At 52.0% G+C, this 26,175-nt stretch overlaps 4 protein-coding genes across 9 annotated transcripts in view; 2 read left to right on the top strand and 2 right to left on the bottom strand.

Moving 5' to 3' along the window:
- Positions 1 to 3,450: 3,450 nt before the first annotated feature.
- Positions 3,451 to 7,584, top strand: COASY (Coenzyme A synthase). 3 transcript variants are annotated; one of them, XM_008012626.3, is made up of 10 exons: positions 3,451 to 3,531; positions 3,921 to 4,631; positions 5,274 to 5,488; positions 5,745 to 5,876; positions 6,010 to 6,199; positions 6,284 to 6,348; positions 6,525 to 6,609; positions 6,778 to 6,875; positions 6,966 to 7,112; positions 7,213 to 7,584. In XM_008012626.3, exons 2-10 carry the CDS (start codon positions 3,932 to 3,934, stop codon positions 7,273 to 7,275), a joined length of 1,695 nt encoding a protein of 564 aa, XP_008010817.1. In that variant the 5' UTR covers positions 3,451 to 3,531; positions 3,921 to 3,931; the 3' UTR covers positions 7,276 to 7,584. The 3 variants fall into 3 exon arrangements, 2 of the variants coding, with proteins under 2 accessions (XP_008010817.1, XP_008010816.1); XM_008012625.3 differs by having other exon boundaries at positions 3,459 to 4,631; XR_012088906.1 differs by lacking the exon at positions 6,778 to 6,875 and having other exon boundaries at positions 3,459 to 4,631; positions 6,913 to 7,112.
- Positions 7,585 to 8,335: 751 nt separating this feature from the next.
- MLX (MAX dimerization protein MLX) lies at positions 8,336 to 13,890 on the top strand. 3 transcript variants are annotated; one of them, XM_008012622.3, is made up of 8 exons: positions 8,336 to 8,457; positions 8,908 to 8,944; positions 9,422 to 9,511; positions 9,787 to 9,893; positions 10,153 to 10,252; positions 10,465 to 10,564; positions 10,944 to 11,145; positions 12,756 to 13,890. In XM_008012622.3, the coding sequence occupies exons 1-8, from the start codon at positions 8,416 to 8,418 to the stop codon at positions 12,810 to 12,812; spliced, it is 735 nt and encodes a 244-aa protein (XP_008010813.1). In that variant the 5' UTR covers positions 8,336 to 8,415; the 3' UTR covers positions 12,813 to 13,890. The 3 variants fall into 3 exon arrangements, with proteins under 3 accessions (XP_008010813.1, XP_008010814.1, XP_008010812.1); XM_008012621.3 differs by having other exon boundaries at positions 8,391 to 8,619; XM_008012623.3 differs by lacking the exon at positions 9,422 to 9,511 and having other exon boundaries at positions 8,347 to 8,457.
- On the bottom strand, positions 13,486 to 19,129 carry PSMC3IP (PSMC3 interacting protein). The gene is made up of 8 exons (XM_008012624.3): positions 18,809 to 19,129; positions 18,621 to 18,721; positions 18,373 to 18,462; positions 15,282 to 15,393; positions 14,650 to 14,795; positions 14,485 to 14,538; positions 14,281 to 14,340; positions 13,486 to 14,199 (listed from the first exon to the last, which is right to left on the bottom strand). Exons 1-8 carry the CDS (start codon positions 18,855 to 18,857, stop codon positions 14,143 to 14,145), a joined length of 669 nt encoding a protein of 222 aa, XP_008010815.2. The 5' UTR covers positions 18,858 to 19,129; the 3' UTR covers positions 13,486 to 14,142.
- Positions 19,130 to 20,683: 1,554 nt separating this feature from the next.
- Positions 20,684 to 26,175, bottom strand: part of RETREG3 (reticulophagy regulator family member 3) — a 29,936-nt gene continuing 24,444 nt past the window's right edge. Inside the window, exons 7-9 of one of the 2 annotated variants that reach the window (XM_008012617.3) lie at positions 24,628 to 24,710; positions 23,864 to 23,996; positions 20,684 to 23,449 (exon numbers count right to left, since the gene is read on the bottom strand). In XM_008012617.3, coding sequence (XP_008010808.1) covers positions 22,992 to 23,449; positions 23,864 to 23,996; positions 24,628 to 24,710 — 674 coding nt within the window. In that variant the 3' untranslated portion in view covers positions 20,684 to 22,991. The remainder of the gene's footprint in view (positions 23,450 to 23,863; positions 23,997 to 24,627; positions 24,711 to 26,175) is intronic. The other variant, XM_008012618.3, reaches the window with a different exon arrangement.

Below are 26,175 nucleotides of genomic sequence, written 5' to 3'. Positions count from 1 at the left end.
CAGGGAGGAGGCCCAGGTGGCATGGGTTTCTGAGGCCTGAGATCTGCTCTGAGTCCTGCTCTCACTAACCCCCTTTGCCCCTCTGTGACAGTGTGTGTACGTATGTGTGCATGTGTGTACCTGTGTGGTGTGGCTCACAAGGTCACCCCTGGGGGTGGGATAATAAGAGGTAAAGTGTGACCCTCCTCTTCCATACATTCATCCTTTTTTTTCAAACTTGTGAATATTCACATTGGTTTTTTTTTTTTTTTTTTTTTGAGACAGAGTCTCGCTCTGTCGCCCAGGCTGGAGTGCAGTGGTGCAATCTCCGCTCACTACAAGCTCTGCCTCCCGGGTTCACGTCATTCTCCTGCCTCAGCCTCCCGAGTAGCTGGGACTACAGGCGCCCGCCACCGCGCCCAGCTAATTTTTTTTGTATTTTTAGTAGAGACGGGGTTTCACCATGTTAGCCAGGATGGTCTCGATCTCCTGACCTCGTGATCCACCTGCCTCAGCCTCCCAAAGTGCTGGGATTACAGGCATGAGCCACCACGCCCGGCCACACATTGTTAATAATTTTGTGCGTCCCATGACTTCGAATAGAGCACTTAGATGCCGATGACCCCCCACCAAAGAAACCCCACTGTCTCCCACAGACTCCAGGTCTGTATCTCCAACTGCCTACTCAATACAACATCTCCACCTGATGCAATGAACTTAATGTGTCCAAACCCCAATTCCAGATTTCCAGTCCTCCTACTGGCTCCTTCCCCAGTCTTCTCTACTTTACTATGTGACCACTCCTTTTTTCCCAATACTCGTTTTAAAAACCCTGGAGTAGTCCTTGCCTCCAGTCTCTCTCACCTTTCAACCAATTCATCAGCAAATACTGACAGCTCTAGCTTTACTCATCAAACCATATTCCGAAATCACCCTATTCTGGATTGCACGGTGTCATCTCTCCCTAGAATTACAGCTGTAGCCTCCTAACTAGTTTTCTTGATTCCACTCTTGCCCATCAGCAGTAAAATTACCACAGTGCATTTAAAATGATCTTTTAAAAATGATAGGGCTGGGCGTGATGGCTCATGCCTGTAATTGCAGCACTTTGTGAGGCTGAGGCGGACGTTATTGCTTGAGGTCAGGAGTTTGAGACCAACCAGGTGAAACCCTGTGTCTACTAAAAATACAAAAATTAGCCAGGCATGGTGGTGGGTGCCTGTAATCCCAGCTGCTCCGGAGGCTGACAAAGGAGAATCGCTTGAATTAGGGAGGTGGAGGCTGCAGTGAGCCAAGATTGGGACACTGCACTTCAGCCTGGGCAACAGAGACTTTGTCTCAAATAAATAAAAATTGGCTGGGCATGGTGGCTCACGCCTGTAATCCCAGCACTTTGGAAGGCTGAGGTGGGTGGATCACCTGAGGTCAGGAGTTCAAGACCAGCCTGGCCAACATGGCGAAACCCTGTTTCTACTAAAAACCCAAAAGTTAACCAGGTGTGGTGGCACGTGCCTGTAATCCCAGCTACTCAGGCGGCTGAAGCAGCAGAATTGCTTGAACCTGGGAGGTGCAGGCTGCAGTGAGTGGAGATTGTGCCATTGCACTCTAGCCTGGGCAACAAGAGTGAAACTCCACCTCAGAATAATAATAATAAAATGAAAAAAATTAAAATAAAAAAGGGAGCCTGGGCAACAAAGTGAGACCCAGTCTCTACAAAAAAATAAAATTATTTGGATGTGGTGACATATCTGTAGTCCCAGCTACTTGGGAGGCTGAGGTGGGAAGACTGAGCCCAGGAGGTCGAGGCCACAGTAAACTGTGGGCACACCCCACTGCACTCCAGCCTGGGCAATAGAGGGAGACCCTGTCTCAAAAAAAGAAAGAGGGGCCAGGCGCGGTGGCTCAAGCCTGTCATCCCAGCACTTTGGGAGGCCGAGACGGGTGGATCATGAGGTCAGGAGATCGAGACCATCCTGGCTAACAGGGTGAAACCCCGTCTCTACTAAAAAATGCAAAAAACTAGCCGGGCGAGGTGGTGGGCGCCTGTAGTCCCAGCTACTCGGGAGGTTGAGGCCGGAGAATGGCGTAAACCCGGGAGGCGGAGCTTGCAGTGAGCTGAGATCCGGCCACCGCACTCCAGCCTGGGCGACAGAGCGAGACTCCATCTCAAAAAAAAAAAAGAAAGAAAGAAAGAAAGAGGCCGGGTGTGGTGGCTACGCCTGTAATCCCAGCACTTTGGGAGCCCAAGGCTGGTGAATCACTTGAGGGCAGGAGTTCGAGACCATGGCCAACATGGAGGAAACCCCATCTCTATTAAATATACAAAACTTAGCTGGGCATGGTAGTTTGTGCCTGCAATTCCAGCTACTCGGGAGGCTGAGGCAGGAGAATCGCTTGAACCTGGGAGACGGGGGTTGCAGTGAGCTGAGATTTCTCCACTGCACTCCAGCATGGGTAAAAAAAGTGAGACTTGGCCGGGCACAGTGGCTCACGCCTGTAATCCCAGTACTTTGGGAGGCTGAGGCGGCCGGATCACGAGGTCAGGAGATGGAGACCATCCTGGTTAACACGGTGAAACCCCGTCTCTACTTAAAATACAAAAAAAATTAGCCAGGTGTGGTGGCGGGCGCCTGTAGTCGCAGCTACTCGGGAGGCTGAGGCAGGAGAATGGCGTGAACCCGGGAGGCGGGGCTTGCAGTGAGCCTAGATCGCGCCACTGCACTCCAGCCTGGGCAACACAGCAAGACTCCGTCTCAAGAAAAAAAAAGAAAAAAAAAGAAAAAGAAAAAAAGAAAGAAGAAAGAAAAAAAAAGTCTGTTCCTGTGTTTGCTCAGAACACCTTCTATGGCTTCCCATTTCAGTAAAATCCAAGTGTCTTAGCCCGTTTTGTGCTGGCTAAATCGGAAAACCACAGACTGGATAATTTGTAAAGAATCAAAGTTTATTTTGCTCACAGTTTCACAGTTTTAGGGGCTGCAAAGTGCAAGAACCTCATGCAGTATCTAGCAAAGGGCTGTCCCAGGATGGAAGGGCAGAAGGTGGAAGCAAACGAGAGACAGGAAATTGGGCCTGTCCAGTAGCCTCCCACGTGAGGATCCTCGGACTGAGAGGGTACTAGGAGGGCTGACACAGCGCAACCCTGTGATCCCCACCTCCGTCCCTGGAACGTAGGAAATCTGGGTGTTAGTTCTGGCTTTGCGATGCCTCTTGGGTGACCTGGCTGAAGCTAATCTCTCCTCATTAGGCCAGAAGGGAATCTGTGAAGTGGCCTTTGAATCCTGCCTTGACTTTCTCCGCCCAGTCCCGGCGGAGATCATATCGCGACTAACGCTTCACCCACTTCCAGAGCCTTCGAGATAGGCCCCGCCCCATCAGCAGGACGCGTCCCACGCCACTAGAAGTCTCGCGAGAATCCCGCGATGAAGCGAAGTCGAGACGTTTGACCGTCCTCCTTTTCCGTAGTTCCGAGTTGCGGTTTCTGTTAGTGTTTCCGGGTTGCCGCCAGGGAAGCCTCCGCGGTGGTGCAAGTGGAACCAAAGCCTTGAGGTTTCAGTGAGTAGGGGACCGACGTGAGCTTGAGCGTCCCCCTTTAGCGTCCCTCTTCGATTCCTTGGAGACTCTGGTGCAGCTTAGCAAGAGGGCCCAGGATTTTTGGATCCCCAGCCCTGTGACAAGGGTTCCTGTACAGTTTCCCTCTCCCAGGATTTCGACTCAGTTCAGCGAAGTCACCGCTCCGTCTGAGAAATGAGGACACCAAGGCTTAGAGCACAGCCCCGAGGCGCCGTCTGCCAGGCCCCGTCCCCTCCCCCGGCGCCTCTCGATCAGCATTGAAACCCTGTCCCTGCTCCAGGTCTCCTCTGGGGTTCAAGGTCCTGTGCAGGCCTCTGCCTCGGCCGCAGGCCCTTCCGTCACCGTCGCCTCGTCTCCCTGACTGTCCGCAGGCCTGGGCAGCATGGCCGTATTCCGGTCGGGTCTCCTGGTGCTGACGACGCCGCTGGCCTCCCTGGCCCCTCGCCTGTCCCCCATCCTGACCTCGGCGGCCAGGCTGGTGAATCACACACTCTATGTACACCTGCAGCCTGGCATGAGCCTGGAGGGCCCGGCTCAGCCCCAGTCCGGCCCCGTGCAGGCCACGTTTGAGGTTCTTGATTTCATCACCCACCTCTATGCTGGCGCCGACATCCACAGGCACCTGGACGTCAGAATCCTACTGACCAATATACGAACCAAGAGCACCTTTCTCCTTCCCCTGCCCACCTCAGTCCAGAATCTCGCCCACCCGCCAGAAGTCGTGTTGACAGACTTCCAGACCCTGGATGGCAGCCAGTACAACCCGGTCAAGGAGCAGCTAGTGCGATACGCCACCAGCTGTTACAGCTGTTGTCCACGACTGGCCTCGGTGCTGCTATACCCCGATTATGGGATAGGAGAGGTGCCCGTGGAGCCCCTGGATGTCCCCTTACCCTCCACGATCAGGCCAGCTTCCCCCGTGGCCAGGTCTCCAAAGCAGCCGGTGCGTGGCTACTACCGTGGTGCTGTCGGTGGCACGTTTGACCACCTGCACAACGCCCACAAGGTGTTGCTCAGTATCGCGTGCATCCTGGCCCAGGAGCAGCTTGTGGTGGGAGTAGCAGACAAAGATCTGTTGAAGAGTGAGTGAGAGGGACCCTGAACTAGGGCAGTGGAGGATCCCCAGATCTCCCCATTCCAGACCCTTATGCCGAGATTGAGGAAGGGTAGGGCCATTCACTACTTCCCACCCTTCCCAAATGTCACAGTGGTTGACCCTCAGTTGGTGCTAAGGACATTTTGTCAAATGAACAGCTTTCTCAGCATGTGGTCCAATCACCACTCAATCAGAATACCCCAAATGTGAAGCAAAGGGATCTGCACTTTAGCAAGTTTTCCAGGAGATACACCCTAATGAAACACTGGGAATGAATGGGTGAGTGAGCTGTAGGTAGCAGTGCCACAGACAGGAGGAGGAAACTCAAGCATGGCATGGGTCTTGGAATTTTCCATCTGCCTCTGATGCCCTCTGGCACTGTTCATTCTCTGGAGTGGTTTCCTGGTGGCTTATTTTCTGGACACATGCCAGCCCTTGGAGTGACTATTGTGCTTGCCTGTTTCTTCACCTTCATGCTCCCCTCACCATCACCATAGGCCTTACCAGCTGAACCCTTTCTGCCACCCCCCTCTGGAGATACTGTACTTAGAGACACTTTTCCCCAAACTGGCCCATACTCTCCTTCCCAGTAAAAAGATCTCACTGTTCTTCTGGGCTCCTTCCCTAGGCAAGTTGCTCCCTGAGCTGCTCCAACCTTATGCAGAACGCGTGGAACATCTGAGTGAGTTCCTGGTGGACATCAAGCCTTCCTTGACTTTTGATATCATCCCCCTGCTGGACCCCTATGGGCCCGCTGGCTCTGACCCCTCCCTGGAGTTCCTGGTGGTCAGCGAGGAGACCTATCGTGGGGGCATGGCCGTCAACCGCTTCCGCCTTGAGAATGTAACCCCTGAGGGAGACTGGCAGGGGGAGTGGATGGGGGACGGGGAAGGCCATTTTGAGGGGACTGTTGGAAGTACCATGGCCCCAGAGAAGTGGGGGCTTAGGGTGGTGGGAAGAAGCAAGGAGGAACTGGTTCTGTTTGCCCGCTGAGTTGGAGGAGGAGCCTGGGGAGGAAGGGGAGGATAGGGGGGCAGGTTGGATGTCAGGGGCTTCCTCTCACTCCTTCCCTCTTTTCACCCTTTCCTCTTTACCCCAGAACCTGGAGGAGCTTGCCTTGTACCAGATCCAGCTGCTGAAGGACGTCAAACATACAGAGAATGAAGAGGACAAAGTCAGCTCCTCCAGCTTCCGCCAGCGAATGCTGGGAAACCTGCTTCGGCCTCCATATGTAAGCTTCTCTCCCTCCTTCCCTCCTGCTTGGGTGTGCTGGCAATGCTGAAGAGTAGAAGCTGAGAGGCTCAGCCCCAGGCATGAGGCTGAGGGCCCCAGTAACTGTGGGTTCCCTTTCACCTACCCTCCAGGAAAGGCCAGAGCTCCCAACGTGTCTCTATGTAATTGGGCTGACTGGCATCAGTGGCTCTGGGAAGAGCTCAATAGCTCAGCGGCTGAAGGGCCTGGGGGCGTTTGTCATTGACAGTGACCACCTGGGTCATCGGGCCTATGCCCCAGGTGGCCCTGCCTACCAGCCTGTGGTGGAGGCCTTTGGAACAGGTAATAACTGGGGAAGGCTGGAAGTGGCCTGGAGTGAGGAGCTAGCCAGGCGTCTGTGCTCAGTTGTCTATCTCTGTTGTCCAGATATTCTCCATAAAGATGGCATCATCAACAGGAAGGTCCTAGGCAGCCGGGTGTTTGGGAACAAGGTAAACAACAGTTTCCTAAGGGCTCCTAAGCCGCTACTAGACCCAGGGGTCAGGGTCTGGTGGACCTCTCTGGTCTGGCCCAGAATGCTGATTCCACTGATCTGTTCTCAACACCACCTTGCTCGGGCTGGCGTCTTCTAGAGAAGGTAACCTCTGCCCTCTGTTCCCCTCCCCAGAAGCAGCTGAAGATACTCACGGACATTATGTGGCCAATTATCGCAAAGCTGGCCCGAGAGGAGATGGATCGGGCTGTGACTGAGGGTGAGTAGGAGGGAGGATGGGAGCAGCCAAGGGGACAGTTAAGCTGATTCTTCCGCCGGGAGCTTCCCTGCCCCACGTGGGACCGTCCGCTCACCCTGGGACTGTGTTGCGTGTGCTTTGCCTGGGAGAGCGTCAGCACTGCTGGCGGTGACCGGGCTTTCCCCACAGGAAAGCGTGTGTGCGTGATTGATGCGGCTGTGCTGCTTGAAGCCGGCTGGCAGAACCTGGTCCATGAGGTGTGGACTGTTGTCATCCCTGAGACTGAGGTATCTCAGCCCCACCGCCACGCCATCCCTCCTGCAGATCCTATCCTGTGAGCTGGGATTCTTCCCGACAAATGTCTCGTCTGTGTCCAGGCTGTAAGACGCATTGTGGAGAGGGATGGCCTGAGTGAAGCTGCAGCTCACAGCCGGCTGCAGAGCCAGATGAGTGGGCAGCAGCTTGTGGAACAGAGCCACGTGGTGCTCAGCACCTTGTGGGAGCCGCGTATCACCCAACGCCAGGTTGGTGCCCAGGGCAAGGCTGGGTTGTGGGGAAGGAGTCTCCAGTGGATGCTGCCTGACCCTGCCCTCTCTTCCTCCCAACATTCCGGCCTGTCTGAAGGTGGAGAAAGCCTGGGCCCTCCTGCAGAAGCGCATTCCCAAGACTCATCAGGCCCTTGACTGAAAACTTCTCAGTGGGGCCAGACTGGCCCCTGGAGCTGACAAGCGACCCCGTGGTGAGGAGAAATGGGGGCCTTGATGTGCATCCTGGTTCAGGCCCAGAGGTCTAAGCTATGCTGTGTAGGACATGGCCAGGCCTGGGGGACTCAGGAAACCTACCCAACACTGGTATTTGGCCAACACTGAGGATGTGGTTCATGGAGGAGCAGGCTTCTCCCCACTCTTGCCCATGGGTGATTCTTACCCACAGCTGACTAGGGCGAGCACAAATACTGGAACCTGTAACAGAATTAAAGGTGAATGTTCCCAGGTATTGCCTGGATGGTGTCTGCTTCCTGCTCCAATGCCTCTAAGTATCTTTGGGATCCTTAAGCCACAAGTGCAGGGCCCAGGCCTGAGCTGGAAGCCTGGGCAATGCAGTGGTTAAGAGGATGGCCGGATGGCCTTTAGGCGAGCCTTGGCCCTCCCACTGACCAGCTGTGTGCTTCTGAGTAAGGTGCAGACTTTCTAGGTACTGCCGTGTCGTTTTGTTTTTGTGTTTTTAATCTGAAAGGCCGCATAACCTAGCTAGCGGGTTCTTTGCAAGGGTTCATTCCACATGCATCCTGCCACTGGGCTGGGTGTTGGAAGATCAGCCTATCACGCGCCAGGCGGGGCCTCTGCCCTCAGAGCTTGCAGCCTGGTGGGGTCGGACAGTGTGGCTGCGGAGCTTCTCTGCCCAGCTTCTGACACACTGGCAGCAGTGCAGGTCCGGGGAGCGCGGGGAGACCGCCCGCAGGGTAACGTGTGGAGCCAGCCGGCCGGACAGTGCGCATGCACACACTACCTGCGGCGGTGTGCTGACAAGCCAATTGCAGGTACTCCACCTTACAAAACGCGCTTCATGTTGCCGCCATTCCAATGCCTAACCCAGAGAGGGCAGGCACGACGGGGAGCAGCCCCGAAGGCGGCTGGCGCTAGGCCGAGCGCCGGGTTTTGACGGCTGGAGTCCGGGAGAAGTCTTTGGACCGCGCATGCGCGATGCTCTCGCCCTGCTCCCCCTCTCGGTCGCTGATTGGCGGGCGTGGGTCACGTGGGCACACCACCCGTTTCCTCGCCGCAGGGGGCCCGCCCGCCGGCTCGTTTCCGGTCCGGTGGGTCCAAGATGACTGAGCCGGGCGCCTCTCCCGAGGACCCTTGGGTCAAGGCAAGCCCCGTGGGCGCGCACGCCAGCGAGGGGAGGGCGGGTCGGGCTCGTGCACGTAGGGGGGCCGGAAGACGAGGGGCTTCCCTCCTGTCCCCAAAGTCCCCCATGCTCTCCGGGCCCCGGGGCTGCAGAGAAGACAGCTCTCACCCCGCGTGTGCCAAGGTGGGGAGACAAACGAGGCGTGTGCGCGCGAGTCGGGGGAACGGGGGACTGGGGTGGAGTAGGGGCGGAAGAGATCATACACGGGGGAGGCGTTCGCACGGCCTAGCCCGTGCCAAGTCTCGGGGGAATCATTAAGGTGCCCGCGCACCCCGGGCTGTGTGTGCGCCAGCGCGCAGGGTGACAGAGGTGCCTTCCCGGAATGCGGGGCGCGCTGTGTGTGCCTGCAGTGAAAGTGTCGCCCCCCAGGGGCGGAGGTCTGACGGGCCCCTCCCGTGCTCTGTGCCGCAGGTGGAGTATGCCTACAGCGACAACAGCCTGGACCCCGGTGAGTAGCTCCCCCATCTTAAGCTCTAGAGGTACACTCCCGCCCAGGCTCTCTAGAATTCTTGTAGTGTTGCCAACCACGCCTGAGCACAGTCCACTGTCGCTGAGCAGAGTTCCTGGCTTGAGACAGCAGGAGCTGAAGGACGAGGGCAGAAAACAACTGAGAGTGACACCTAGTTCCCTCTGTTCTGGAACAGGGAAGTGGTGGAACTAGTGGCAGCTGATCACTCACACTCTGTCACGTCCAGATGCCCGTTTGTGAGCCAGGGGGTATCATGCAGGCCTATGGAGCAGTGTAGACACTAGGGAGCAGAGAGCTGCAGCGTAGTCTGGCTGGAAGTGGGGGGCCCAGTATGGTTGGCTTTGGGTTGAAGGGAAGAGGTCAGCATTTAAGAAAGCCATTGTGTCCTACAGGTGTCTGAGGGTCTGGCAGTGTTCCCCACCCTTCCCCTTAGTGATTGGGGCCTCTCTTTTCCAGGGCTTTTTGTAGAAAACACCCGCAAGGGGAATGTAGTGTCCAGAGCTAATAGCATCGGTTCCACCAGTGCCTCTTCTGTCCCCAACACAGGTAGGCAGTTACATCCCCCCCACCTCGGGGGGCTCAGATACGTCATAACTGTAGTACCTTTCCTAGACAGGGAAGCCCCAGCCATCCACACAGGGGTGCTGGAGCCCAAGTATCAGACACAGGGTCTCACCATCTTTCACCTCATCTGGAACATTAGGTTCTCTGTCCATCTGCCTTCTCTGGACACCAGGTTCTTCCCAGATGGGGAAAGGTGGGCTAGCTGGACCCCACTGGGCCCCAAGATGACCTCTCCCTGCCCCCATCTCTGAGCGTAGATGACGAGGACAGTGATTACCACCAGGAGGCCTACAAGGAGTCCTACAAAGACCGGCGGCGGCGAGCACACACTCAGGCTGAGCAGAAGAGGAGGGACGCCATCAAGGTGACCAGGGAGGCCTGCGCCTCAGCCAGTGCAGGAGGGCCCTGCATAGTTCAGCTTCCCTGTGCCCTGACCCTCTCAGACAGTCCCAGGCACCCTAGGGGTGGGCGGATAGTCTAGTCCCAGGCACGAACACTTCCATTGCAGCCTTCCCAACCCGTTGTGTTTGTGAGCATGGAACTTGGTATCATGAAAGAACTTTGTGCCAGTTTGCTTTAATCTCTCAGGGTTAAAAACCCCATTTCCCCTGCTGTCTCCACAGAGAGGCTATGATGACCTTCAGACCATCGTCCCCACTTGCCAGCAGCAGGACTTCTCCATTGGCTCCCAAAAGCTCAGCAAAGCCATCGTTCTACAAAAGAGTATGGCTAGGGAAAGCACTGGAGGGGCTGGAAGAGGGGAAGCACAAGAGGGGCTGTGAAGAGGCCAACGCCTCCTACCCACCCATGGCTCGGCCTTGGTTTGGTGATTGCCATGGGATAGTTGGGGTCTAGGGGAAGGGGAACAAAGGCAGCCTTATCTTCCTGTTTGAGAATACTTCTGTACCTACCCTCTTTTCCTGCCCCTACCCTAGCCATTGACTACATTCAGTTTTTGCACAAGGAGAAGAAAAAGCAGGAGGAGGAGGTGTCCACGTTACGCAAGGATGTCACGGCCCTAAAGATCATGAAAGTGTAAGAGGGGTGCTGAATGGGGGGAACCAGAGCTTCTGAGGCAACTTCATTGCACACCCTCCCTTGTTCAAAGGCTACATCAGTTACCACAGTACAGGTAATACTCTCAGTTCCTGAGCTAGCCAGTAGAAGCAGGACTGTGTATCCCCAACTGTCCTTACACATGGCAGACACTCGGGAAATGTCTGTTGGATTAATGTAAGGAAGGTTGGAGAGAGAGGGCCATTTCCTGGCCTGGAAGCAGTATTTCCCTGATATTGAACCCCACCCAGAAGTGCTCTGGGGATGCCATTCCTGGGAATACACAGGGTAGTCCCATCATTTTTCTTGGGTGGGCGGAGCTGCTATAGCACCTCAGCCCTGGCCTGCGTGCTTTTAGGAACTATGAGCAGATTGTGAAGGCACACCAGGACAACCCCCATGAAGGGGAGGACCAGGTCTCTGACCAGGTCAAGTTCAACGTGTTTCAAGGCATCATGGATTCCCTGTTCCAGTCCTTCAATGCCTCCATCTCGGTGGCCAGCTTCCAGGAGCTGTCAGCCTGTGTCTTCAGCTGGATTGAGGAGCACTGTAAGCCTCAGGTATGGAGCAACAATGGGCACAGGGCATGCGGTTTTCTGTACCATCAAGCAAAGTGGCCCAAGCCATCAGCTGTTGAGAAAAGCATGGCAGCTTCTTTTAGATCTTAAGGGTATTTCTACGGCTTTCAGGGCCCTGGTATTTTCCCGTTTCTTTGCTGTCTAACCCACATCTTCATGTTATGGTTTCATTTGGCAAGTGTGATGTGAGCTCAATGTCAAGTCCAGCTCTTGGCTTTTGTCTAGCCTATGTTATCGCTGCACCTGTATGGAAGCCCCAGGCATCTGCAGCAGAATTGGAAACATGGAAATTCTGGGACCCTACCTCCAGGCCCACTAAAGTAGTTACCCCAAGAGCTTTTTAAAAATGTATTTATAATGGAGATGTGCTAATAGTATTGCACTAAGTCTTCTAATTGAAGTCTGGTTGCTTTTTCTGAGGCTTTAAACTTGTGTCTGAGATTTCTTGTTTGTGGCGCAGTCTCGGCTCACTGCAACCTCTGCCTCCTGGGTTCACGCCATTCTCCTGCCTCAGCCTCCCGAGTAGCTGGGACTACAGGTGTGCACCACCACACCCAGCTAATTTTTAGTAGAGACAGGGTTTCACCATGTTAGGCAGGATGGTCTTAATCTCCTGACCTTGTGATCCACCCGCCTTGGCCTCCCACAAGTGCTGGGATTATAGGCATGAGCCACTGTGCCTGGCCTCGTTTCCCAACATTTTTATTGTGAAACACATTAAACATATTGCAATGTTAAGAGGACTTCACAGTGAACACTCGTATACCCAGTACCTAAATTTTACCAAAACATTTTACTGTATTTCCATGTCTCCATCCTGCCTCAGGAGCACCTCAAGTAAACTGCAGACAGACATCAGTACTTCCTGGGGGCCTCTTTTTTTTTTTTTTTTTTTTTTGAGACAGAGTCTCACTCTGTCACCGAGGCTGGAGTGCAGTGGTATGATCTCAGATCACTGCAACCTCCTGGGTTCAGGCAATTCTCGTACCTCAGCCTCTTGAGTAGCTGGAATTACAGGCATGCGCCACCATACCTAATTTTTGTATTTTTAGTAGACACGGGTTTTCACTATGTTGGCCAGGCTGGTCTTGAACCTCAGGTGATCCACCCGCCTTGACCTCCCAAAGTGCTGGGATTATAGGCATTAGCCAGCACACCTGGCCCCCAAGGGCTATTTTTTTTTTTTTTGAGACGGAGTCTCGCTGTATCGCCCAGGCTAGAGTGCAGTGGCCGGATCTCAGCTCACTGCAAGCTCCGCCTCCCGGGTTTTTACGCCATTCTCCTGCCTCAGCCTCCCGAGTAGCCGGAACTACAGGCGCCCGCCACCTCGCCCGGCTAGTTTTTTGTATTTTTTAGTAGAGACGGGGTTTCACCGTGTTAGCCAGGATGGTCTCGAACTCCTGACCTCGTGATCCGCCCGTCTCGGCCTCCCAAAGTGCTGGGATTACAGGCTTGAGCCACCGCGCCCAGCCCCCCAGGGGCTATTTTTAATGCACTTTTCTAAAATATGTGGCTCATCTAGGCGGGCATCTTTGAAACTACTCTGCACTGACCTGGGCATTGTCTATTTCTTCCTCTGCTGCCCTCGCCAGACCCTGCGGGAGATTGTGATTGGCGTCCTGCACCAATTGAAAAACCAGCTTTACTGACCAGTTCTTGGAAACCTGCAGAACAGCCAACAAGAGGCCCTTGAATCTCTACTTGGCCACTGAACTGCTGGGCCCGTGAGATTGGACTACAACACCTCACACTGCTCAGCTGGTTTCTACTTGGTATTTGTTTTTCCCAGCCCCATTTTATCTTCAGTGGAGCTGCGGTGTTTTGTGAAAGCTTCTGGTTAATTTATTATATTGATGATAAAACTAGACCTAACCAGCCTATCCCCCACTCCATGGAAGTCCTTGGGATGGGTGTCTGCTCTGGACACCCCAAAGAGCTCCTGCCCTCTCAGCCCTTTCTTCAAGCCTCACATTTCTACTCATAATCCACACAGATTTGGAAACTGTTTTTTCTGTTTTGGTCTCTTGGGCAACATTTGGCCCACATTTGGGCATTTTGGCAGTAGCTGTATGGGAGAAAAAGAGTAAGAGGAAATATTCCCACCGCCACGAAGGGTGAAAGGGCACCTTGTGCCTAGACTAGGGCTGCCTGGTCAGTCCCAGGTGAGGCCAAGGGCTTTCTGGCCATCTTAGGGAGGGGCCACCAGGTTCCTCCCCTCGCTTCATAATCCATCACCTTCCTCCTCTGCTCTGGGTGGTAAGGGAAGCCCTCCTGGTTCCCACAGGCTGTGATGCTGCAGAGGCAGGTGTAATACACAGTACATACTGGAAATTTTTTATTTTTCTAAATACCAATGGAGTTTTGCTACGGTTACAATTTTGAAATATTAAGTGGGCCTCAAAATCACCCCCAGCCTTTCTGTCAAGCATATCTTGGCCTCTCCCATGTCTCAGTGTTGCCTGCGTTTCTCCTAGGGCTTGGGGGTGGGGTGAAAGAGTACAAAAGATACTCGAAAGGTCTCCTGGGGTACACAAGCCCAGTAGGTCCTGAGTGAAGCTGTGGGCCCTCCAAATGCTCATTTTATAGCAACCTCTCTCTACCTTAGTTCTCCAGGTTCACTTCTGCCTTCCTCAGGTTTGGTATCTGGCAGGTTTGACTATCCAGAGGAAATTAAATATTTTTATATCAAATTAAATTACAATAAATGTTGCCAAATGCTTTCCTTTAGCATTGTTCCAAGTCTAAATGTTAACCTCAAGCTACTGCAATTTAGACAGTGAAATGGGCTGGGTCTACCCCAGCCACCAGCCCTCATCCTCCACCCAGTGCTCTGGTTTATGCCCGTCTCCTGACTGCTTTGCTTAAAGGTGAAAAGCAGCAGGAATAACAACAAAAGCCAACCAAAAACAAGGTAGCCAGTCCAGGACATCTCACTCTTCTGACATCCTGCAGTCCCCACCACTCCCGACTGCGGGCCCCTCAGGGGTCTGGGAGTGTGACATTGTAATCTTCATCTGTCTCTATCCCAACTTCCTCCTGTGGGCAGGGAGAGAAGTGAATGAGATGTCACCAGGATAAGACCACAGGGAAGCAAAGAAGGAAGAGAGTACCACTTACAAAGAACTGCTTCTTGCTCTTGGGGTATCCTTCAAGTATTGCATCAGACAGCTCTGTAGCCTAACAAGAAATAAAACCACCCGTTTTCAGATGGGCAGCACTGGGCACTACCTGTCAGTTTATGATATTGGGTGGCAGTTGATCTGGTGCCTGCCATTTTCAAAAGCACTTCTAGGGCCTGTCTCAGAGCTCCCACACACTTACCATCCTCTTCCTCTTCCTCCACTCCTTACAGTACTTCTGCCTCTCTCTGTATACCTAGAAGGAAAAAGCAAGTTCCTCTAACTCCTCAGAACCACAGCAGCCCTCTGGGCTCAGCCTTTATATTCACTCTGGACCTGCACAGCGGTCCTCCAGCCTCCAGCTCACCTGCTCTTTCTCTTCTGGAGTCACATGATTGGTCGCTGCTTTAATGTTCTTCAATCTCTCGCTGTAGCCAGCACATTCCTTCTTTAACTCCTGGATTTCTTTCTGCATCTCTGGTGTGGTCAGGGCACTAGATAATTCCTTGAGCTCTGAAACCACACCCCCTGGGGGTCACTTGCTACCCCTGAGGAAGGAGTTCTGTCTTTCCCAGTGGGTGCTCTCTGAGGTGTTCAACCTTGCTCTGGATCTATCATCTCACATGGAAAAGCTCAGGAAACTAAGCCTTACAGGATTATTAGTTTATTCTTCTAATTTTCTTTCCTCCTCCATCTACAAGTGGCATGGGTGTGAGGTCGAACACTTAGGCGTAGCCAGTTAAAGAAGCAAGAATAAAGGGAAACGTGAGGACAATGTACTGATAATTGTGGCAGGGAGAGCAAATGCGTATCTTGTCCATTCGTTGGTACACAAAAGCCATTAGTTATCCTACATTTTGTTTTATGCCTAAGGGGGCCCAGCAAAGGGGTCTTAGCTGCAACAAGATGCTACAGTCATTGAACCATTCATTTAGTAATTCCCGACCTCTAGAATGAACCTAAGCCTATGGGCACTTTTGAGGAGTTACCCAGTCCTACCAGCCTCCATGTAGCGGCAGCTCTGCTGCAAGCTCTGCACCTTAGCAGTGAGGGCCACGATTTTGCCATCTAGGCCTTGAAGGTCAGCATCACTCACCATGTCAAACTGGTCCTACCAGACAAAGAGGGAAAATACAAGCAAACTGTTGTGAGGCACAAAGATGAGAACACACACCTGGGAAGGCACCATTTAGATACGCTCAGGAACCAGCCACACCCCAAACTCTCCAGAGGGTCTGCAGAAATAGTGGGAGAGTACTTTTGAGAAATCGTTTTCAGTTAAGGAGCGACCCCACTAAAAAGGTAGGAAAGAAAACCTGAAATCTAATGCCTGTCCTTAAGTAGCTACCAGGTTGACACGATACTGATTAGGACAGAAATCTTCCCATTTGGTGATAAAACCACTACCTGGGCTGAAGCAGCTAAGTAACATTGTTCCCAAGGTGGGGAAACCTAGATCATGGGTTTCCATAATAGATAGAAACTGGACAGGTGAAGAAGCATGATGGATGGGATGGATGGACTTCTTTTCTCCTTCTTTCCTGTCCTGCCTTCCCATTCTTCTTTCCATCTTCCTTTCTCTCTCTCTCCCTCCTTCCTTTTCTCCTCCCTCCCTTCCTCCTTCCTTCCTTTCTCCTCTCTCTGTCTCTCCCTCTCTCTTCCTCCTTCCCTCTTTTCCTTTCTTTCTCTCACTGTCGCCCAGGTCAGAGTGCAGCGGTGCAATCTTGGCTGACAGCAACCTCCGCATCCTGGCTTCAAGCGATTCTCATGCCTCAGCCTCCTGAGTAGCTGGGATTATAGGCGTGTACTACCAAGCGCAGCTAAGTTTTGTATTTTTAGTAGAGAAGGGGTTTCACCATGTTGTCCAGGCTGGTCTCAAACTCCTGGGCTCAAGCGATCCATCCGCCTCGGCCTCCCAAAGTGCTGGGATTACATGCATGAGCCACTGTGCCAGGCCTTGGGATCCATGTAGATAACGGATTCCAGTAGAAAATAACTGCATTGGGGATCAGTGTAGGGATGGGGGAGGTCACATCAGTTGGTGATGGGGAGCAGGTTGAAAAAGTATGCCAACCAGTGCGGTCTGGACTCTACACTTGGGCAAGGTGAACCTATAGGGCAGAGGCCAGCAAACTATGGCCAGCAAGCCAAATCCTGCCATATGCATGTTTTTGAAAACAAGGTTTTATTGAAACAGCCCTACCCATTCATTTACATAGTCTACAGCCGCTTCGGCTCTACAGTGGCAGAGGTGAATAGTTGTGGCAGTTGTACAGCCAGCCATGACAAGAGATACATATGGCCCACAAATCCTAAAAATACTGTCGTCTGGCCATTTACAGAAAACGTTTGCCAAACCCTCCTTTAGAGAATTTTCTTTAGATGAGTAACACAACACAGCCTGTTTTAGGAAAGTTGGCCTTGAAAGTGGTTTGGTTCAGTTTAACGAGTAGTATCTGCTGGATGTTAGATACTGCGGAGGTGCTGATCAGATAAAAATGAATTGAGAAATGAGGTCTGCCCTAGAGGAACTTCAGTTGAATAAAGGAGACAAGTAAACATAATTGTAATACAGCATGCCTTAAAACAGATAAGGGCCAGGGCAGGGTGCGGTGGCTCACGCCTGTAATCCCAGCACTTTGGGAGGCTGAGGCAGGTGGATCACAAGGTCAGGAGATGGAGACCATCCTGGCTAACACGGTGAAACCCCATCTCTACTAAAAATACAGAAACAAAACAAAACAAAAAAAAATTAGGTGTGGTGGCAGGCGCCTGTAGTCCCAGCTACTCAGGAGGCTGAGGTAGGAGAATGGCGTGAACCCGGAGGTGGAGCTTGCAGTGAGCCGAGATAGCGCCACTGCACTCCAGCCTGGGCGACAGAGCGAGACTCTGTCTCAACAATGACAACAACAAAAAACAACAACAAAAAGAGGTAAGGGCCTGAAAAGGAAACAATTAGCTCAGGGCATTCAAGGAAGATTTCTGGAGAAGGTGATGTCTAAGTGAAATCCTAAAGGAAAGTAAGAGTTGGCCAGCAAGAGAAGCAGGTACAGGGAAGACAACATGCAAAGGACAGAGCAGTAAAACACATCAGAATTATCTAGTGTTCATGGATAGAAAAAGGATGAGGATTGGTGAGGCCAGAGGCTGGCTGGGGTGTCTTCCGGTGCCTTTTACATGTTTTTTGCAGCACTAGAGAGCCACTGAAGAGTTTCAAATAGGGAAGGTGCATGACCAGATCTATTTAGACAGATCATTCTGACTGCAATGTTTAAGATATGTTTGAAAAGCCAAGATCTGTTAGGAGGATGTTGCAACAGATGAAGAGGGCGTGAACTAGAGCAGCCATGGCAGATGGAAAGGAGAGTGGATTCAAGAATGGAAAAATCAGCCAGGCTCTGTGGCTCACGCCTGTCATCCCGGCACTTTGGGAGGCCAAGACAGGAGGATCACTTGAGCCCAGGAGTTCAAATCAACCTGGGCAGCATAGCAAGACCCATCTCTATAAAAATAAAAAAAAATAAAAAAACAGACAACGGAAAAATCAGTCGGACTTGACGGTTGACTAGTAATGGAAGTTAAGAATTGCTCCCAAGTTTCTGGTTTGCGTGAAGAGTAATTCCATTAGGGAGAAGAATGTTAGAAAGAAACCAGTGCGGGGTCGGGGGAAGATGAGGCATTCTACTGTGGCAATTTTGACTCTGATATTAATGCCTGACAGATTCCAGCTGGAGGTCTGGGCTGGAGAATATAAATTTGATATGTGTGTTTAGAGAAGCGGATGGAGGCAGGACGAACATCATTTGTTAGAGGGTGTTGCCAATCTGGATGATAAGCAATAAGAGCTTTGAGGCAGATATGGATCTTGGTAGCAACAATACAGGATCTACTGTCATCCATCATATTGTAAATTTGGAAACCTCGTGAAGTTGGGATCCTAACAAGAGGAGTGCACACCTTGATTTAAGGATGGTGGCCTAAGACAGGCGGGTTTTCCATGGGGGGCCTCTCCCCAAAAGAGTTCACACTAGGAGTAGATTCACCCGTTGTCGGGCTCTCATAGGTGACAATTGGCGCAGGTTCTCCTCACCTGATCTGCAAAGTAGATTTTCTGCTTGCCGTACATCTTCTCTTTGATCTTGCCTTGTTGTGCCAGCTGCTCCAGCGTCTTCACCACCACCTGGCAGAGGTAAGAGGAGGGGCAATCAGAGGAGTCTGGGCCTGGGTCTGGGGAAATTCTGCCAGTGATGTGGAAAACGCCCAAGGCTCCAAAGGGCACGACCCCAGTCTGATTCCAGGGAGTCCGACGGAGAGGGAATCCCGGGAGAGGGTCCTCACCGCCTTGCCCAGTCCGTGTTCCCGTTGCAGGTTCCCGAACACATCCTGGGCGCTGTAGGGCCGGTTCTGCTCCTGCAGGTACCTCAGGAGGATCCCGGCGGCTACGGAGAAAAAGGGGAGGGGGCCACTCAACCGACCTCCTCACCCACTGCCCTCCCGGGTCTTCCCCGCGCCCAAGCCGCCGTTACCTCCCGCCGCAGCTTCCGCCCGGCATTTACTCATCGCCTTTCCCGCCATCCAACTCAGAAAGCCGGATGTTGTAGTTGCTCGGGGCGACGGCTCCTTCCGGGGACGGGGGGCGGACCTCGAACGGTGATTGGCTGAAGGGGAAGCCTTCCGGAGGAACAAGGCGACCCCTCCCGGACCCTGTAGTTCATTTCAGGCCGGAACTTGCGCATCCGGGCCGGACCTCGAGCCCAGGGCCTCTGCGAAGGCGCCGGCGTGCCCACAGCTGAGCAGCTTCCTCTTTCTGCCCCCGGGAACGAAGGCTGTAGCAGAGGCGGCCTTCAATTTTCGAGATCCAGTTCCAGCCGCAGCTGAGCACTGGTGACCTTGAGTTAGGTCAAGTGTTGGGACTGGAAGACACTTCAGACATCAGCTGCCGCGCTGGGCAAGCGACCAGCTCAAGGTTACCCCACAGGGACGTGCCCTGATCCCACGGTCCAGCGCTCTTTTGTCGGTTAGTTTTGTCATTTGTAAAATAGGAACAGTAGATAGTGATAGGAAAGTGGTTGTGAAAACTTAACACAAGTGGTTGTGAAAGCTAAGCGCCTTGGTCGGGCACTGTGGCATGTCACGCCTGTAATCCTATCACTTTGGGAGACTGAGGCGGGCGGATCCTTTGAGCACACGAATTCGAGACCAGCCTAGGCAACGTGAAACCCCATCTCTGCAAATAAAGTACAAAAAGTTAGGCGTGGTGGCGCGCTCCTGTGGTCCCTGCTACTCTGGAGGCTGAGGTGGGACGGTCACCAGAGCCCCGGAGATCGAGACTGCAGTGAGCCACCATGAGCACGCCACTGCAGCCTGGCGACAGAGCGAGACCCAGTCTCGAACAAAAAAGTAGGGAGGGGACAGCTAAGCGCCTTGGAGAGCAACCACCTTTATTTGCCTAATACCAAGCTTCGCACCCAGGGGGCACTCGACACCTGCTGTAGTTTGGACGCCAAGGAAAGATAGGGTTAGGAGGGGGCTACTGTTCTACCACAAAGCTTGTGGAAAAGTTTGTTAGCCCAGTCAATCTCAGGGCAACACCTGGCAGGTGCTTTCCACCCCTGACCACAGTGGCCAATGGGACAGAGCCTGAAATAAGTATTTCTAGTTTCTGAGGTCAGCTGAAAGCCAAAGAGCAGCTGTCCCTTCAGGTCAAACCATCCAGTGGAGGAGCAAGGTGCTACTTTTTAAAGCCTTCTGCTACCTACAGCCTCCTTAGCCTTTAAAACGTGTGCTTGTCTCTGCACGTTTAGGAGACAGTATTAAGAATTAGAAATGAAGGCGCCGAGTGCGGTGGCTCACGCCTGTAATCCCATCACTTTGGGAGGCCAAGTTGGGCCCATCACGAGGTCAGGAGATCGAGACCATCCTGGCTAACATGGTGAAACCCCGTCTCTACTAAAAATACAAAAAATTAGCCGGGTGTGGTGGCAGGCGCCTGTAATCCCAGCTACTTGGGAGACTGAGGCAGGAGAATGGCATGAACTCAGGAGGTGGAGCTTGCAGTGAGAGGAGATCGCCACTGCACTCCAGCCTGGGCGACAGACAGAGACTCTGTCTCAAAAAAAAAAAAAAAAAAAAAAAAAAAAAAAATTAGAAATGAAGGAAATACAGGCTAAATACTAGCCAAGAGTGCCAGTTATGCTGATGGTGGGGCTCTCACAGGAAGGAAAGTAGCCTCATACAACGGTGATGTTCTGGCCATCACAAAGGAAAAATAGGGGTGGGCTGGTGGGTCCCTTATACCTGGGCTTCCTCTTTTAAGGCTATCACTTCAAATTAATCAGAACTCATATTTACAAAAGAAGACCTATCAAGGGTAGGACACCACTCAGCATCAGTCTCTTAAAGATTGTTCTCATACAAGATTTATTCCCCAGCAAACCCCTCCCCTCCTCAGTTCACAGTGGAGACTATGGAGATTCAGAGTAGGATTCCCCCAGATACAAGAAACACCTTCCGCAAGATTTTACTCTCCTTCCTTCCCTCCCTCTTGCCAACTCCCAAGGCCTGAAACACACACTCATGCAAACACACGAAATCCCCCTCCTTCCCCACACCTCCTGTCTTTCCACATCAGAGCTCACCTGTAAAACATCTGAACTTGAGAAGAGAAGTGTCCAAAGTCTGTTTGAGAACCCTAAAGTGGGGAGATGCCATTACCCCTGACCACCCCACTGTGAGTGACTATGAGACACCTAACTCTTCCCCCTTCTTACTGTCAACCATTTTCACTCCCTGGCCTCTGTACCTTCTCCATCAACCAAGAGCAAACATGTCAGCACACCCCCACCTGCAGTACATGAAAACAGGCTCTGTCCAACATCCCTCACCCAAGTACAGGGGTGTTGGGGGAGTGGCCCCTGAGGATCAGCAAAGGGTTAATGCAGAAGGAAAGAGGACAGGAGAGTTTGGCTTGAGCTCTGATTGGGGAGGCAGAGGCTATAGACTGGCACAGGTTTAGAATCAATTACCATGTTTAGGTTTCTGTCTCACATGATTTCACTAGGGGCTGCAGAACAGATACCCCTCAGAGGGGTCTCTGCTGACTACAGCCACATTCTTACCATTGGCTCATCCTTAAAGGAGGCCCCACCAAGTTAGGAATAAAAGCTGTAAAGGAGCTGAGCAGGAAGAAAGAATAGGTGGTGCAAGAGATTATGTATGGCCCCTGGGATGAATGACATGGAGCCATTTGTAAAGTGCTACTGTATCATCCCCCCATGGAATTATTGCTTCTCCAAAGGAGGAGCAGAGGAAGGAACAGGAACATAGAAATGAGTATGGTATTGCTTTGCTCACTGCTGAGGCTGATGGCCAAATGGACCCGGGGGTTATCAGAAACCAAAGATTAACCACACAGCTCCAGAAGACTCAGTGAGACCTCAAAATACAGAGGTGCTCACTAATCCTCCCAGCCAGCTGATCCCCCTGGGCCAAGGTAATGTAGAAGAGGCCCATCCCCACATCATATTCACATTTCTTAAATTTCACAAGCAATGCTTTGGAGCACTGGGGTTCAGGCCCCAAGAAATGAGGATGGGCTAGAGAGGGAGCAGGCCTGTTCTGCAAAACCAAAGGACAAGTTTACTTTAAAAAAAAAAAAAATCACGCTGGACACAGTGGCTCACACCTATAATCCCAACACTTTGGGTGGCTAAGGTGGGCTGATTATTTGCGGTCAGGAGTTCTAGACCAGCCTGGCCAACATGGTGAAACCCTGTCTCTACTAAAAACAAACAAAAAAATTAGCCGGGCATGGTGGTGCATGCCTGTAATCTCAGCTACTGAGGAGGCTGAGGCAGGAGAATCACTTGACCCAGGAGGCGGAGGTTACAGTGAGCCGAGATCATGCCACTGCACTCCAGCCTGGGCGACAGAGCCAGACTCTGTCTCAAAAAATAAAAAAAAAAAAAAGAAGAAAGAAATCAAATCCTGGTTTAACAAGAGAAGATGACTAATCCCAGCACTTTGGGAGGCCAAGGCAGGTGGATCACTTGAGGTCAGGAGTTGGAGACCAGCCTGGCCAACATAGTGAAACCCTATTTCTACTATCAAAAAAAATTAGCCGGGCATAGTGGTGGGCACCTGTAATCCCACTACTCAGGAGGCTGAGGCAAGAGAACCTCTTGAACCTGGGAGCCAGAGGTCACAGTAAGCCAAGATCACACCACTGCACTGCAGCCTGGGCAACAGAGCAAAACTGTCTCCAAAAAAAGATGATGACAATGTAACTACTCCAGCTGCTGCCTAACTTTGGGGCCTCTAGGGAGGCGATGAAGGGAGGAAGGCAGGCATGGGCTCTTTCCATGAGGGCCCCTGAGCACTCATACCTAAAAGCAAACAACAGCACCTCCTCAAAGGGGAACCAATATCCCTGACTACTTTGTTTCCCCCAAAGTACCATCCTGATGGAGAGAAGCCTCCCTTGGGGGAGCACACTCTCACTTCAGTGGCTGAGCTCAGAAATGGGCATCCAGCTGGTGGGAGGGGAATGAGTGTCCTCTCTAAGCAGGCCTCTGAACATCAGCCAGGCCACGCAGCATACAAATATAATTCAGGGGAGGGGAGCTGAGTTCTTCCCTTGCCCCATCACCTTAAGTGGAATGGGGAGAAAAAAAACCTAAACCACAGTGACTCCCAAAAGGAGTCTCTGCCTCAGTGGCTCCTAGAACTGGCAGGGTCCAGCTGATTCAGCTCCGACTGGTCCAGAAGTTCAAAGTCATCCCCCTCAGCATCAGTGTCCAGGTCTGAACTGGGGGACCGGAGGAAGCCTCTTGTTGCTCTCTGGGCAGGTGCGCCAGAAGGGCCTGGTTGGGAGGCCCCTGACAAGGCCAGCTGAATCATACCCTGGGAGACCAGGCTGGCAAGGTTGCTGGTGAGGTTGGATCCTACAGGCAGAGCACCAAGCAGGAGCTCTGGCAGCACAGCCTCGTCCCGGCTGGCAGGTGGGGCCTGGGGCTCCTCAGCCCCTGGCGGGGAACGGTACATCAAGCTGGGCATGCCAATGCTAGTGTCGTCCTCATCATCCAGGCCAGCAGGATCCACATTAATGGAAGGGAAGTCTGGAAGGTCTCTCGCAAAGGATTCCTCTGGATCACTGTGACCATCTAGGTCTGGTAGAATACAGAAGTGTCTTGAGTCATGGCACCTACCTGGCCCTCCTGTGCCGCATCCCCACATGACCAGATTTTTCCCACCCTGGCTTTCTCGGGGTGAAATAAACCCATGGGACTGGTGTAACTTTCCCCTCCACTTATAGATGGCTGTGATCTCTACGGGCCACACAATTCCCCCTCTCTCCTTCTACGCCCCCTGTGAGGCTAGTGCCTGAGGCTACTAAGGGACTAAAGGCTTCGAGAAGGGCAGCAGTGCCATCCTGGCTGTAGCCACAGCCCTCAGGCTGCTCTGCCACCTGATCCATAGCTCAGAAAACAGGAGAGGAGCAGGCACCAGTATCCCCTCTGTTCAGGGAAGCTAAGAGGCAACAGTCAGAGCCCTTATCAACTGAGGTCAAAGGCTCCCCTCACCTTCAGAACCTTCCGTTAGAGGTGTTTGGCCCCTTGAAAGATTGAATGTGCCATTGTCTGTACAGGAGACTTCAGCATCTGAGTGCTCAGAGTCTGTGATGGCCAATTCCCTGGCAACAGTAGAATCGTCCAGCTTAGGAAAAGAAAAGACGAACAAACCTGAGATAATGCCATCAGGAACCAGGTGTAGTCCCCAGGTACAGCTTTACTAATCAGCTAGCATTAGTTATCTGAAGGCCATCAATGTAACCAGGGATAGATGGTAACTTCAAAATCTTGACCCCTTTTAGGCTGCTCTCCCAAAGAAAACACTCATTTATAACCTCTTAAGCACAGGAAGAAAAGCAGTCCTGGGGGAGTCAATTACCTACTTACTTTAAGGCGAATAACTGATCCAGAGATAACTTTTCAAACTGGCAGGAGGATACACATACTGCACAGACCCAAGGGTGAAATGGACTGTTTAAAAGATGATCATACTAACTCCAGAAGTTCTTCCACAATGACACGGTAAAAAGAGATATGGAAGAGTGGTGCTGGACATCAGGCTGTAATTGAGATCTAGGTTGATTAGAGGAATGATATGATTTTTTTAAAAAATTGAGATCTAGGAACAAAGTCTCACTTCTCTCCTTGTTACTGGTCTTGGGAACAAGGGGAGTCCAAGGCCTCAAACCTGGCTATGGCCTAAATGTGAGCTGTCAGATGGTTGAAAGGGAGCTAAAGAAAACTGGACAGTGAAGCAGCTCCCACACTCAAGATACCTGAGGACAGAAGGCAGCAAGCTCCTCTTCGCTGTCACTGTGGTTGTCCATGGCTCGTTCTGGGTGGAGAGCTCTGCGGCGTACTGTGTGGGAAGAGCACAAAGCCTTGCTTGGTACCTTCCCACCAGCGTAAAAACCCCTTTGGACTTTAAAGGCATAAAATCAGAACATAAAACAAAGAGCCTCTCTGAATCTGGCTCTAAGCCTATATAATAATAACAGAAGGCTGAGCTGCTGAACCTAAATGGCAAGGTGAGTTGATAACACAGCAGAAAATATCTCAGCTTCCAACATCCTCTCCACCAGGCCCTATACATTTTTTTTTTTTTTTTGAGATGGAGTTTTGCTCTTGTTGCCCAGGCCAGAGTGCAATGGCGCGATCTCAGCTCATTGCAACCTCTGCCTCTTGGGTTCAAGCGATTCTCCTGTCTCAGCCTCCTGGGTAGCTGAGATTACAGGTGTTCACCACCACACCCAACTAATATTTACATTTTTAGTAGAGACGGGGTTTCATCATATTGGTAAAGCTGGTCTTGAACTCCTGACCTCAGGTGATCCGCCTACCTCAGCCTCCCAAAGTGCTGGGATTACAAGCGTGAACCACTGCGCCCGGCCTGGCACACATTTCTATTCTGGTCAGATGATCAAATACCAGGCTTTGTCAACAACTCTCTGGATGGCTAAAGGCAGACCTAATGTCAAGGTGTTAAGTGGACACGATCAGAGAGAGGGCAAAAGGAGATGCACACCTTGTTAAATCAGACTTCTGAGGACTGCTATTATTCAACTGGCTGCCCCAATGGGACTTGGGCCTTGGTGTCCAAGTGCAGGGCTCTTTGAAGGCCAGGATTCCATAAAACACAAAACCTGACAAGACCACACAAGGGAGGGAAAAGTCTGTACTACCATCATTAATGTGTTGCATGGATCTCAGGCTGGTACACTTACAACCTCTGAGGTAGCAGTTTTTAATCACCTTTGGGAGGCAGCTTTCAGTAGTGAAAAGAGACCAGGCTTAGGAGTTGAAAGGATCTGCTCTGGGCTGAGCGTGGTGGCTCACATCTGTAATCCCAACACTTTGGAACGCCCAGGCAGGAGGATCACTTGAACCCAGGAGTTCAGGATCAGCCTGGGCAACATAACGAGAACCCATCTCTACAAAAAAATATAAAAATCAGCCAGATGTGGTGATACATGCCTGGAGTCCCAGCTACTGAAGGGTTTGGCGGGGCTGAGGTAGAAGGATCACTTGAGCCTGGGAGGTCAAGGCTGCAGTGAGCCATGATCATGCCACTGCACTCCACCCTGGACAACAGAATGAGACCCTGTCTCAAAAAAAAAAAAAAGGCACAAATACTAGGAATTTATCTTCACTGTCTAGCTTTTATTCAACTTGAAAGAGCTTTTATCAGATAGGTTTAAAACAGGAGCCTAGGATTCCAAATGATAAAAACTGGCAAGGCTGCATAGGTTTCCCTAGAGCAGAATATCATTTTTACCTACCAATCCTCACCCCTACCAACTACCCCCAACTTCCACTTTTGAGGA

Source organism: Chlorocebus sabaeus, chromosome 16 (assembly GCF_047675955.1).
Source record: "Chlorocebus sabaeus isolate Y175 chromosome 16, mChlSab1.0.hap1, whole genome shotgun sequence".
In the NCBI taxonomy this organism is placed as follows: domain Eukaryota; kingdom Metazoa; phylum Chordata; class Mammalia; order Primates; family Cercopithecidae; genus Chlorocebus; species Chlorocebus sabaeus.
This window is presented reverse-complemented; position numbering and strand designations above follow the sequence as displayed.